The sequence below is a fragment of the Neofelis nebulosa genome, chromosome 13 (genome assembly GCF_028018385.1).
Source record: "Neofelis nebulosa isolate mNeoNeb1 chromosome 13, mNeoNeb1.pri, whole genome shotgun sequence".
Taxonomy (NCBI): Eukaryota; Metazoa; Chordata; class Mammalia; order Carnivora; family Felidae; genus Neofelis; species Neofelis nebulosa.
Window position 1 is genome coordinate 33937862 of NC_080794.1, and position 13216 is coordinate 33951077.

At 40.5% G+C, this 13216-nt stretch overlaps 1 protein-coding gene across 3 annotated transcripts in view; it reads left to right on the forward strand.

Annotated features, from left to right (window-relative positions):
* Nucleotides 1–13216, forward strand: part of MYPN (myopalladin) — a 118791-nt gene that overhangs the window by 96138 nt on the left and 9437 nt on the right. For all 3 annotated transcript variants that reach the window (XM_058696496.1, XM_058696497.1, XM_058696495.1), the window contains 4 exons: nt 675–801; nt 2054–2261; nt 4283–4448; nt 10158–10291. In XM_058696496.1, the coding sequence (XP_058552479.1) occupies nt 675–801; nt 2054–2261; nt 4283–4448; nt 10158–10291 (635 nt within the window). The remainder of the gene's footprint in view (nt 1–674; nt 802–2053; nt 2262–4282; nt 4449–10157; nt 10292–13216) is intronic.

Consider the following 13216-nt stretch of genomic DNA (forward strand, 5'->3'; position numbering starts at 1 on the left):
GAGCATTCCACAGTTGCTGACATGGATGAATTATATTTGACTTACCAAAAGAGCAAAAATAGTGACCCACGTTTCAGATACAGTATTTCATCACCACTGCAACTATACCTTCTTCTTCATTTTTTTTTTCTTCAAGAACAGCTGTTACTGTGAGTCCGTCTTAACCAGTTTAAGTTCATGATCATCTTTAATAGTCTGCCATAATTTATAGCCAGGTTAAATTTTATTACTTAGAGACACAGGGATTGCAGCTGCCTTGTTCTGGGTAATAAACAGGACTTGTTTTTTGGCTCTCATTTGAGAGTCAGCTTGAATACTGATTTATTTGTTTATTTTGAAACTTTTGAACAACTGGTCAAAGCCAAGGCAAGAAGAGCTGAGCCACTTAACCCAGGATGACTTCAAAGAGAAAGAAGCTAAAGCCTGTTTATTTGATTACAGATCTCACAAGATAATCCTACGTGTATGAGATGCTTACCACTTTGTTTTTTACCTCAGCTCCACACCATTATTTGTTATTTATTATTTGTTTACGGTAGGGCGACCTCCTTCCCCACCCCACCCCCCCAAAAAATATCTGTTCTCTAGGCTCTATAGCCCAGCCTAAATGCCTGCTGTCATAAGTTTATAAATTGGTTTCTATGTTTAATGCCTGAACATGCTTGTTTTTATAGAGGAAGGTCCCGAGTACAAGAAAGAGACAAAGAGCCCCTACAGGAACGCTTTTTCCGGCCACATTTCCTGCAGGCTCCTGGGGATATGGTAGCTCACGAGGGGCGCCTGTGTCGACTGGACTGTAAGGTAGACTCTAATAGCCATCCTTGGTTCCAGATCTGTTCACATTTTGCATTTGTTCATTTGCACTTACTTTTGTTTGTATTTGTTTTGTGTTTATTTTTTGTTTTGGGTTGGTTTTTGTTTTGTTTTGGGAAAGGGGGACTGGGGAAGGGAGATAGATCACTTCTTTTCTCAAAAGGCTTTTACAGAGCATTTAATACCAGACAAAAGAATTTCATGAAATTTTTAAATCTTTACATCTTAATAAGATTTCATTGGGAAAAAATTACATTGGTATTGTATCAAGTTAACTCTGAATTTATAAAAGACAACCAAAGAGGTGATTGATTGCTATAATTTAGACATTTTCCATGTGGTGCCCGGAAAGTCTTTATTACTATAAAGCCAAAACTGTGATTTTTGTATCCTTGAGGTGAACTGCTGTGATATACAGACTTTGAAAAAAATTATAGTCATGAAAAGATGGCTCCAAGGTGGTTTATGAAAATCAAAGCCGGTTTCTCATACTAATCAACAGCCACCACCTTTAACTATTGTACATTCTAATTCTTCAACCAGAAACTATATTCAGTCAAGCAACATGGAGATCTCTCAGTATGAAGAGAAACTTAAGTCACCTCTTTCACCCCAAAGATCAGAATGCTGTGGAAATTTTAGATGCAAATTAGTAAAGGCTTGAGGTTAAGCATTCATGGAATCCACTTCTCCAGGTGGCTCTTGCTCTGCCAATGTCTGCCTAAATAATATTCAGGATTGATTGTTACTTCTTCCATGCTAAACCCTAAAAGGTACCCATTCCAGCTCCCGTCCCCAGAGATTCTGACTTGATATAGTAAATGGGCATTAAGATTTTCAAATGCTCCCCACTTGATCATAATACACGGCAAGGTTTGAGAACTCTAGTTTAAGGTCTGCCCTTTTCTTGGCTGCCTCTTGCTTGTTAGTATGTAAGCAATATACCATCTGTGAAACTGACATGGCAAGCCTATTTTACCTATTTATTTAATTTTTTATTTCTTATTTATTCTAATCTAGAATATAATCATGACCTGATTTGGGGTCAAAATACTATACAGTTTAAATTAATGCAGTCATCCATCCAGACCCCTCTTGTCCTGATGCCCCTGTAGAAAACACACCCCATGTATTTTCTCACTATCTATTTGGTGCCAGACAAGGATAAAGAATTCAGCCACCAAATAAATCTGCCTGTCATCGGTCTGCCATTTGCCTCAGCTGTCCTGTTCTTTATTAGGTGAGTGGCTTACCGCCCCCAGAGCTGACGTGGCTGCTCAATGGCCAACCTGTGCTACCAGACGCCTCCCACAAGATGTTGGTCAGGGAGACTGGAGTCCACTCTCTGCTCATTGACCCACTCACTCAACGTGATGCGGGGACGTATACATGCGTTGCTACCAACAAAACTGGACAGAATTCCTTTAGTCTGGAGCTCACTGTAGTAGGTAAGGTTTGCTGCTGGGGCCCCTAAACATAACTCCCTTCAAAGTTGCTGCCCAAATATGCACAGCCTCTGACAGAATTCCTTAGTCCTTTGCCCCACCAAACCTCATTTCAATTTCTCCTTCATGTAGTAAGGGCCATTATTTCCTACATTGCTTTCAAAGACATATCAGTAAGCTAAAACACATAATGTGGTACCTTGTGTGGGAGTCATTGTAATAGTTAATCAATCAATCAATTCATTAGTTAATTGACTATCACTAAATCTAAGTCACTTGCCCTATGTTCATCACTCCTGGAACACACCAGAATCTTGGCCCTACCCCAAGCTTCCATGTCTTTGCTTCAGTGATCCTTCTACCAGGAATGCCCTTCATTGTCTAGGAACCACCTCCTCATTGTCAAAGGCTTAATTCAAACATTACCACCAAGGCACATCCTCCTCTGTTTCCATAGCACTTGGAAAAGGAGGGGCTCAGGGCATCTGGGTGGCTCAGTCAGTCGGTTAAGTGTCTGACTGCAGCTCAGGTCATGATCTCACGGTTCATGGGTTCAAGCCTTGTGTTGGGCTCTGTGTTGTCAGCTCAGAGCCTAGAGTCTGCTTCATATTCTGTCTCTCTCTTTTCCTCTCTCTCTCTCTGCCCCTCCCCAGCTCACATTTGCTCTCTCTCTCAAAATAAGCATTAAAAAGAAGTTTGTTTTTTTTTTTAAAGAAAAGGAGGGGCTCTTCAGAGCACTTACAGCCTTCTATGTAACTGTTTTGCCTTCCTGAAGAGACTGTAAGCTTCGAAAGTCAGACATTCTGACTTTTTTGGTGTATCTCGAGTGTCTGACTCAGTGTCTAGAACATGAACGGTGCTCACCAAATGTTGAGTTGATAACTAAGCAAATGAACCTTTACCTTATGAGATGATATGAACAAAATACTGTAATGCCTACAAATAATGACTAGTCATCATCACTTGGTTGATACCAGCCCTTAGGGCAGGAGTCTAGCCAAAACTAGATTTCAGAATACATGAATTCTAGTGCTGAGCTTTCTCCCATGTGTGGCCCCTACCAGAAACAAGGATGGCTTCGGCATGCTATCCTGTCTATAGGTTAGTGGCTGCTTGCCCCATATATCTTTTTCTTTTTCTCACTCTTAATTTTTTCCTCCCAACAGAGTAGGAAAAGCTCATTCTACAAGGACATATTAACTGTAAGCTTTCATTTTCCCCCCCACTATTTTGCAAATATTGACTCTGGAATCCTGAAATATGAGGTATCTTTGCCCAAAAAAGGCCTCCTTAGGAAGCATAATGTGTGTGTGTGTGTGTGTGTGTGTGTGTGTGTGTGTGTGTTTAAGTAGTGTACCTCTCGGGGTGCCTGGGTGGCTCAGTCAGTTAAGTGTACAACTTTGGCTCTGGTCATGATCTTGCAGTTCATGGGTTTAAGCCCCACATCAGGCTTTCTGCTGTCAGCCCAGAGCAGACTTTGGATCCTCTGTCTTCCTCTCTCTCTGCCCCTCCCCCGCTTGCACTCTTTCTCTCTCTCTCAAAAACAATAAATAAACATTTTTCAAATATTTGTAAAATGTAGTGTACTTCTTTTCTGTAGCTATAAACTTCTTCAAAATAATAGTTGCGGGAAAATTAATATGCCTTCCACAAAATAAACTCCTCTAGAAAAGAGAAAGGATATATTTAGTATTTAAAGTCTGTTGTTTCTCAAAATTTACTGCTGAGAATAAAAGAAACTCTTTAAATTCCACACCCACTATTTGCATCCCCCATGTGCAGCACAGGCCCTTGAGTGTTGTCTCTCATACAAAGTGAAAGTTTCATTATTTCTTTTTAAATCATTTCTGGAGCTTTTATCAAGACAGCGATCTTCACTTAGAGAGGTAAAAAGTGTTCTGAAGAGAAGGTAAAGTCGGGGAGGGGGGTGCCTACTCTGCTAAATTCTTTAACTGTAATGAGTTTGAAGCATGAACCCCAAGGCACTTACTATTCAAACAAGAATGGCCCTTCTTCTCATTCAGCCAAAGAGGTGAAGAAAGCACCTGTGATCCTGGAGAAACTGCAGAACAGCGGCGTTCCCGAAGGCCACCCAGTGAGGCTGGAGTGCCGTGTGATAGGCATGCCGCCACCCGTGTTCTACTGGAAGAAGGACAACGAAACCATCCCTTTCACCAGAGAGAGGATCAGGTACAGCCTGCTTCCACATTCAAAGGGACTTCCAAACTTAGTGGGGCTTCCTGGGCACCCAAATAAGTCTGTTGTCTTTTGAATCTGTCTGTCACCCAATATGATGCATTTGAATTTCATCCACATCATTGTACGTATCAAGAATTTCTTTTTGTTCCTGAAGGACAGTCCATAATACAGATGTTCCACAGTTTCAAAACCTTAATTTTTTTCCAGATTAATTAGTGGGTTTTTAAAAATTTTAAATTCAGTATAGCTAACATACAGCGTTATATTAGTTTCAGGTGGACAATATAGTGACTCAACAATTCTATACGTTACTCAATGCTTATCAAGATAAGTGTACTTTTTAATCCCTTTCCTTTATTCCCCCATCCTCCCACCAACCTCCCCTCTGAAACCATCAGTTTGTTCTCTATAGTTAAGAGTCTGTTTTTTGGTTTGTTTCTTTTTTCCCTTTGTTCCTTTGGGGTTTTTTTAATTATTTTTTTAATGTTTATTTATTTTTGAGAGGGAGAGAGACAGAGTGCCAGCAAGGGAAGAGCAGAGAGAGAGGGAGACACAGAATCCAAAGCAGGCTCCAGGCTCTGTGCTGACAGCGCAGAACCCTATGCAGAGCTCAGACTCATGAACCTCAAGATCGTGACCTGAGCCAAAGTCGGACATTTAACCGACAGAGCCACCAGAGCGCCTCTATTCCTTTGTTTTTTATTAAATTCCACGTATGAGCGAAATAATATGGTATTTGTCTTTCTCTGACTGACTTATTTCATTAAGCATTATACTCTCTAGATCCATCCATGTTATTGCAAATGGTAAGATTTCATTCTTTTTTATGGTTAAGTAATATTCCTGTGTGTGTGTGTGTGTTTGTGTGTGTGTGTGTGTGTGTGCGTGCGCACGGGTGCACGCACATGCACGCGCGCGCATGCGCGTGTGTATATATATATATATATATATATATATATATATATACACACACATATCACATCTTCTTTATCCATTCATCTATCAATGGACACTTGGGTTGCTTCCATATTTTGGCTATTGTAAATAATGCTGCAATAAACATACAGGTTCATACATCTTTTCAAATTAGTATTTTTGTTTCTTTGCATAAAAATCCAGTAGTGGAATTACTGAATCATATGGTGATTCTACTTTTAATTTTTTGAAGAACCTCCATACAGAGGCTGCACCAGTTTGCATTCTCACCAACAGTGCACAAGGTTTCCTTCTTTCTCCACAACCTCATCAACACTTGTTGGTTCTTGTGTTGATTTTAGCCATTCTGACAGGTGTGAGGTGATATCTCATTGTGGTTTTGATTTGCATTTCCCTGATGATGAGTGATGTTGAGCATTTTTGATGTGTCTGTTGGCTATCTGCATTTCTTTGAGAAAATGTCTGTTCATGTATTCTGCCCATTTTTTAATTGGATTATTTGGGTTTTTTGGTGTTGAGTTGTATTAAGTTCTTTATATATTTTGTATACTAACCCTTTATCAGATAAGTCGTAGGCAAATATCTTCTCCCACTCAGTAGGTTGTCTTTTAGTTTTGCTGATTGTATACTTTGCTATGCAGAAGTTTTTATTTTGATGTAGTCACAATAGTTTATTTTTGCTTTTGTTTCCCTTCCCTTGAGAGACATACTTAGAAAAATGCTGTTATGACTGATGTCAGAGAAGTTACTGCCTATGCTCTTTCCTAGGATTTTTATGGTTTCAGTTCTCACATAGAGCCTTGACCCATTTTGAGTTTATTTTTGTGTATGGTGTAAGAAAGTAATCCAGTTTCACTCTTTTGCATGTAGCTGTCCAGTTTTCCCAACACCATCTGTTGAAGAGACTGTCTTTTTCCCTTGCATATTCTTGCCTCCTGTGTCAAAGATTAATTACCATATAATCATGGGTTTATTTCTGGGCTCTCTATTCTGTTCCATTGATCTATTGGTCTATTTTTGTGCCAGTATCATACTGTTTTGATTACTACAGTTTGTAGTACAACTTTAAATCTGGGATTGTGATACCTTCAGTTTTGTTTTTCTTTTCAAGATTGCTTTGGCTATTTGGGGTCTTTTGTGGTTCCATATAAATTTTAGGATCAGTTGTTCTAGTTCTGTGAAAAATGCTATTGGTATTTTGATAAGGATTGCATCTAACTGTAGATTGCTTTGGGTAGTATAAGTATTTTAACAATATTTGTTCTTTCAATCCATGAGCATGGAATATTTTTTCATTTGTTTGTGTCGTCTTCAATTTCTTTCATCTATGTTTTATAGTTTTCAAAGTACAGGTCTCTCACCTCCTAGGTTAAGTTTATTCCTAGGGTTTCTTTTGTTTTTGTTTTTGTTTTGGTGCACCTATAAGTTGGATTGTTTTCTTAATTTCTCTCTCTGCTATTTAATTATTAGTATATATAAATGCAATGCAGGGGGTGCCTGGCTGACTCAGTTGGTGATCTTGGGGTTGTGAGTTTAAGCCCCACATTGGATGTAGAGCTTACTTTAAAAAGTGTTTTTAAAAAATGCAATGGATCTCTGTATATTGATTTTGAATCCTGCAACCTTACTGACTTAATTTAACAGTTCCGGTAGTTTCTTAGTGGAGTCTTTAGGACTTTTTTTTTTTTTTTAATTTTTTTTCAACGTTTTTTATTTATTTTTGGGACAGAGAGAGACAGAGCATGAACGGGGGAGGGGCAGAGAGAGAGGGAGACACAGAATCGGAAACAGGCTCCAGGCTCCGAGCCATCAGCCCAGAGCCTGACGCGGGGCTCGAACTCACAGACTGCGAGATCGTGACCTGGCTGAAGTCGGACGCTTAACCGACTGCGCCACCCAGGCGCCCCTAGGATTTTTTTTTAATGTTTATTTATTTTTGAGAGAGAGAGAGAAACAGAGTGCAAGCAGGGGAGGGGCAGATAGAGAAGAAGACACAAAGAATACAAAGCAGTTTCCAGGCTCTGAGCTGTCAGCAGAGAGCCTATTGTGGGGCTCAAACCCATGAACCATGAGATCATGACCTGAGCCAAAGTCAGACACCAAACTGACTGAGCCACCCTGGCACCCCTAGAGTCTTTTATATATAGTATCATGTCACCTGCAAATAGTGAAGATTGTACTTCCTTACCAATTTGGATGCCTTTTATTCCTTTTTCTTATTTGATTGCTGTGGCCAGGACTTCCAGTTCTGTGTTGAATAAAAGTGGTGAGAGTGGACATCCTTGTCTTGCTACTAACCTTAGGGGAAAACCTCTCGGTTTTTCACTGATGAGTATGATGTTAGCGGTGGATTTTTCATGTAAGGCCTTCATTATGTTGAGGTATGTTCCCTCTAAACCTATTTATGAATGGATGTTGTACTTTGTAAAATGCATTTTCTGCATCTATTGAAATGATCATATGGTTTTTATCCATCTCTTGTTTATGTGATATATCACATTGATTGATTTGTGAATATTGAACCACCCTTGCAAGCCAGGAATAAATTCCACTTGATCGTGGAATCACGATCATAATATATATTGTTGAATTCAGTTTGCTATTATTTTGTTGAGGATTTTTGCATCTATGTTCATCAGAGATATTAGCCTGCAGTTCTTTTTTTTTAATGTTTATTTATTTTTGAGAAACAGAGAGATACAGCATGTGCTGGGGAAGGGAAGAGAGAGGGAGACACAGAATCTGAAGCAGGCTCCAGGCTCCAAGCTGTCACCACAGAGTCCGACGCAGGGCTTGAATTCACAAACCGTGAGATCGTGACCTGAGCTGAAGTCGGATGCCCAACCGACTCAGCCACCCAGGCGCCCCTAGTTCTCTTTTTTTGTAGTATTTTTAGCTAATTTTGGTTCAGGGTAATGCTGACCTCAGCAAATGAAGTTGGGAACCTACCTTCCTTCTTGCTAGATTTCATCTAACCAAACTTTTTTTTTTTTTTGGAATAGTTTGAGAAGAGGTACTGACTCTTCTTCAAATGTTTGGTAGAATCCACCTGTGAAGCCATCTTATCCTCGACTTTTGTTTCATGGGAGTTTTTTTGATTACTAATTCAATTTCATTGCTGGTGATTGGTCTGTACAAATTTTCTATGTCTTCCTGATTCAGTATTGGGAGGTTATATGTTTCTAAGAATTTATTCATTTCTTTTAGATTGTCCAATTTGTTGGCATGCAATTTTTTATAATATTCCCTTATAATCATTTGTATTCCTGTGGGGTTGGTTGTTATTTCTCCTCTTTAATTTCTGATTTTGTTAAAAACTTTAAGTTTTAAGTTTAAAAATGTACACAGAATAAATGAAGACCTTGCATTTTTTTGTCATGTGTCTTCAGTCATATTAGTACACAGAAAACCCCTTTGATAGTAAAATGCTAAAATAAGATAAAGCAAAACAAAACATTAAGGCAGTAACTCCTTCTCTATCCATCACTACATGGTTATTTTTAAAGTAACTAAGGGGATGCCTGGGTGGCTCAGTAGGTTAAGCGTCCAACTCTTGATCTCAGCTCAGGTCTTGATCTCAGGGTTATGAGTTCAAGCCCCATGTTGGGCTCCATCCTGGGTGTGAAGCCTACTTAGGAAGAAAGGAAGGAAGGAAGGAAGGAAGGAAGGAAGGAAGGAAGGAAGGAAGGAAGGAAAAGGAAAGAAACTAAGGATCCAGTTACCAAAAGTGGGTATCTTGCTAGATTTCCTCTAACCAACTTTATCTTTGCCATTTTGGTTTTACTCCATGAGGGGCAAGCAAACAAAGGCAGCTTGTGTACAAAAGTTTCTACTGAGAATTATTTTTTCACAATAAACTGAATTTGTCCCAGAGGATGTTGTAACTGTCAAGCTTTACAGAATTTTGGCATCTAAGAAGTCTACATAGGTCAAGATTTTTCTCTGGTAAAACTTTAGCAAGCACAGAAAATATTCTTGATTTAACATTTCAGTCTATGTTAATGCAACCTAGCTAGCTCAATCAGTACAACATGTGACTCTTGATCTTGGGGTCATGAGTTCAAGCCCACATTGGGCATAAAGTTTAAATAATTAATTAATTAGATAATCAATTAATATAACTCATTAATATAACATGCTAAACCCAGCCTGAAATATTAGCGTAATTATCCAGGATTGCAATATGCAGCCAAGATTGAGAACTACTGATATCAAGGAAACATAAGGAAACAACATGCTGATTTGCTCCTGAACTGTATTAAGCTAACTGCTGCACATGCCCAGTTGGTTACATTAAGAAATAACCCCTCCATACTAACAGTATATCAATCCCTGGACTCCCATCTTGGTCTACTTTCCCATAGCTTCTTAGCAAAGTTCTTGTTGAAATGTCCAATCAGGTTGGGAAAAGAGATTTTTCTGGACTTTGGTTGTGACAAGTGGGGGCACCTCCTCTGTGGGGGAGTATAACTCCAGGAGAGGTGGAACAGTGGGAAGGGCAAGAACAGGTCTCAGCCTGGGCTGTCAACCTTCATCTGGGCCTCACCGGGTTAACTGCTGCTCTTTTGTGATTCCTTTCCACTTTTCAGTTTGCCTTTGATAACTGCTTTAAGCTGAGTCTCCCTTCCCTCTCTGGAGGGTCAGGGAGGAGAGGGGTAGTGCTGCCCTGCTGGATCTGCCCTGAGAGTTTCCCTGAGCCCTGAATTCCCTAAGGCCTTTTCTGCCCCTGGATGCAATTGCAGATATGTTCTCTCTTTTCTCTAGTATGCACCAGGACGCAACAGGGTATGTCTGCCTCCTCATTCAGCCAGCCAAGAAATCTGACGCTGGATGGTACACGTTGTCAGCCAAGAACGAAGCTGGCATCGTGTCGTGCACTGCCAGGTTGGATATATACGGTAGGTGTAACGTCCTCAGTTGAACACCTGTGTATGATAGGCAGCTTGAAAAAAATGTTTTAAGGATAGGCATAGTATGTTTCCATAATTGAATTGGTTAGATTATATTTTAGTGCTTAAACGATGGATTTTTAAAATCATTTCACCCTAGTCGCCTCAATGCTTTTGTATATTTTTGTATACTTTTGTACACTTTTGCACACTTTTGCATTTAAATGAGCTTAAGTTTCTTCCCAAAAAAGACCTATGTTACTAGGAATTACAGCTATTTCACAGTTTAACCATGCTTGTGCTTCCGATCATCTAGCATCTCATGCTGTCTCCTTCATGCCATGGGCCACCCACTGGAACTCCCTCCCCACTGCCTGTCATTTCCCCCACACATACCTCCACCAGCAGAATTGTCCTGTCCTCATTCACCTGTTAATGCATTCCATAAATATTTATTGTGCCAATCCCACAACCAGACTACTAATAGAGAGCTGTCCTAATAATAATATCAAATGATATTTGTATAATGACTTGTAATTTACAAAATGATACCCTTAGGACCTTCCAATTATTGCAATTGTTGTCACCCTCATTTATTTTTTTTTAATTTTTTTTAACATTTATTTATTTGAGACAGAGAGAGACAGAGCATGAACGGGGGAGGGGCAGAGAGAGAGGGAGACACAGAATCAGAAGCAGGCTCCAGGCTCTGAGCCATCAGCCCAGAGCTCGACGCGGGGCTCGAACTCACGGACCATGAGATCGTGACCTGAGCCGAAGTCAGACGCTTAACCGACTGAGCCACCCAGGGGCCCCTGTTGTCACCCTCATTTAAATGCGGAAGATGGGCACGTGGGTGGTTCAGTCAGGTGAGCATCTGACTCTTGATTTTGGCTCAGGTCATGATCCCAGGGTCGTGGGATCCAGCCCTGAATCTGGGCTCAGGGAGGTTAAGTATCTATAGCCGAGATGCAAATCCAGGTTTTTGTACCATTCCTTTGAGCCATGTTTCTAATTTTCAAAAGGATTTAGGGGTGCCTTGGTGGTTGGTTCAGCATCCAACTTTGGCTCAGGTCATGATCTCACGGTTTGTGGATTTGAGCCCCATGTCAGGCTCTGTGCTGACAGCTTGGAGCCTGGAGCCTGCTTCAGATTCTCTGTTTACTTCTCTCTCTGCCCCTCCCCTGCTCACTCTCTGTCTCCCTCGCTCAAAAATGAATAAACATTAAAAAAAAAAGGATTTAATAAGTTAATCTTTTTTAATATTTATTTATTTACTTTGTGTGTGTGTGTGTGTGTGTGCGTGCACACACACACACACACACACACACACACACACACGAGTGGGGGAGGGGCAGAGAGAAAGGGAGAGAAATCCCAAACCAGTTCCATGCTGCCAGCACAGAGTCCAACGTATGGTTCGAACCCACAAGAACCCACGAATGGTGAGATCATGACCTGAGCCGAAATGAAGAGTTGGACACTCAATTGACAGCCACACAGGTGCCCCAACAAGTTCATCTTTATTAATCTATTAATGTACTCTATGCATCTTGTCTATAATTTTGACATTAACTGGCACTTTTGGAGACATATTCCTTAATCCAAAAGGGTGATTCTTTTTTCCTCTCCTTTAAAATTTGTTTTAAAAAATAATTTAATAATTAACAAATTTCTTTTGTTTAAGTTTATTTATTTATTTTGAGAGAGAAGGAGAGTGTGTACAAGCAAGCAAGCACATGCATGAGTGGGGTAAGGGCAGAGAAAGAAAGAATCCCAAGCAGGCTCTGTGCTGTCCTGACGCAAGGCTCAAACTCACAAACTGTGAGATCATGACCTGAGCCAAAACCAAGAGTCGGTTCGTTGCGCAACTGACTGAGCCACCCAGGTGCCCAAATAATTAATAAATTTCTTTTTCATTACTGGTTCAACATGATTAACCTAAGTTACAAATAGAAGTCACTGTGTCTAGAACCTGAGGTCCCTGCTCTTCATAGGTGCATACTAGATATATCCCTTTTTTAGTACCATGCAGGTAGGACCTTGGCCTGCCATTTTCTAATACTTAGGGGAAATATATAGCTTTCTGATTATTTTCCTTTATCCTTGAACTTGAAAAGAAATTCAACTGTGAGGGAAGCTGACCCTAATGTACTGTCCCCTGGTTGGGGGCGGGGAGAGAGGGCCATCGATATAGTTCAACCTAGGCTAAGTCCCTTATCCATTTCATCCACTTCACCATACCAGAGGGAACTAGGTCTCCAGCCAAGAAACCCAGTACCAATAAGCCCTGAAATAGATAAGTTTTGTCCCAATCCTTCTCCCTTTCCTGGTTGTTTGTCCTGGCTCACCCTTCTGTCTCCTGTCTTGGTTGCACAGCACCAACAATAGGGGGTGTTATTTCCTCAGTTGGGAACCTGGGAGTGGAGGAGAGGATGGAGGACTTGGGCTAAAATCAATCCCCTACCCCCTCTCCCACCACTTCCTGCCTGTCTGAGGACAGGCTCCCCTCTCTCATCCGAAGGAGGGCTTCTAATAGAAGCAATTACAGTAGGCTGGTTAAGATGTCTGGAGCAGAGACTTGACTAGCTGTTCACTTTGGCTTTATTGAATGCCTATTCTTCAGCAGAATCACTATTAGAATTGTAGCTTCCAATATTTGATTTTATCAATTCATTTGGAGGTATTTAGACTCTAAAAAACTGATTCAGAATAAGGAAATCAACAAAGGCCCAATTTATAAATCAGAATGCTAAAAAGGTCCATAGCTTCCTGGGAACCATAGCATCAATGTTCCCCACCCGGTGTTTCCCCTTCTCCACATCAAGGTCCCTGGAAACCTAATCAGAAGATTGCTCAGTAGTTTCTGAATAAAAGACAAGAGCAGTTTGGATGGATATTTCACTCAGGCCATGTTCAAGCCTAAGGATCATC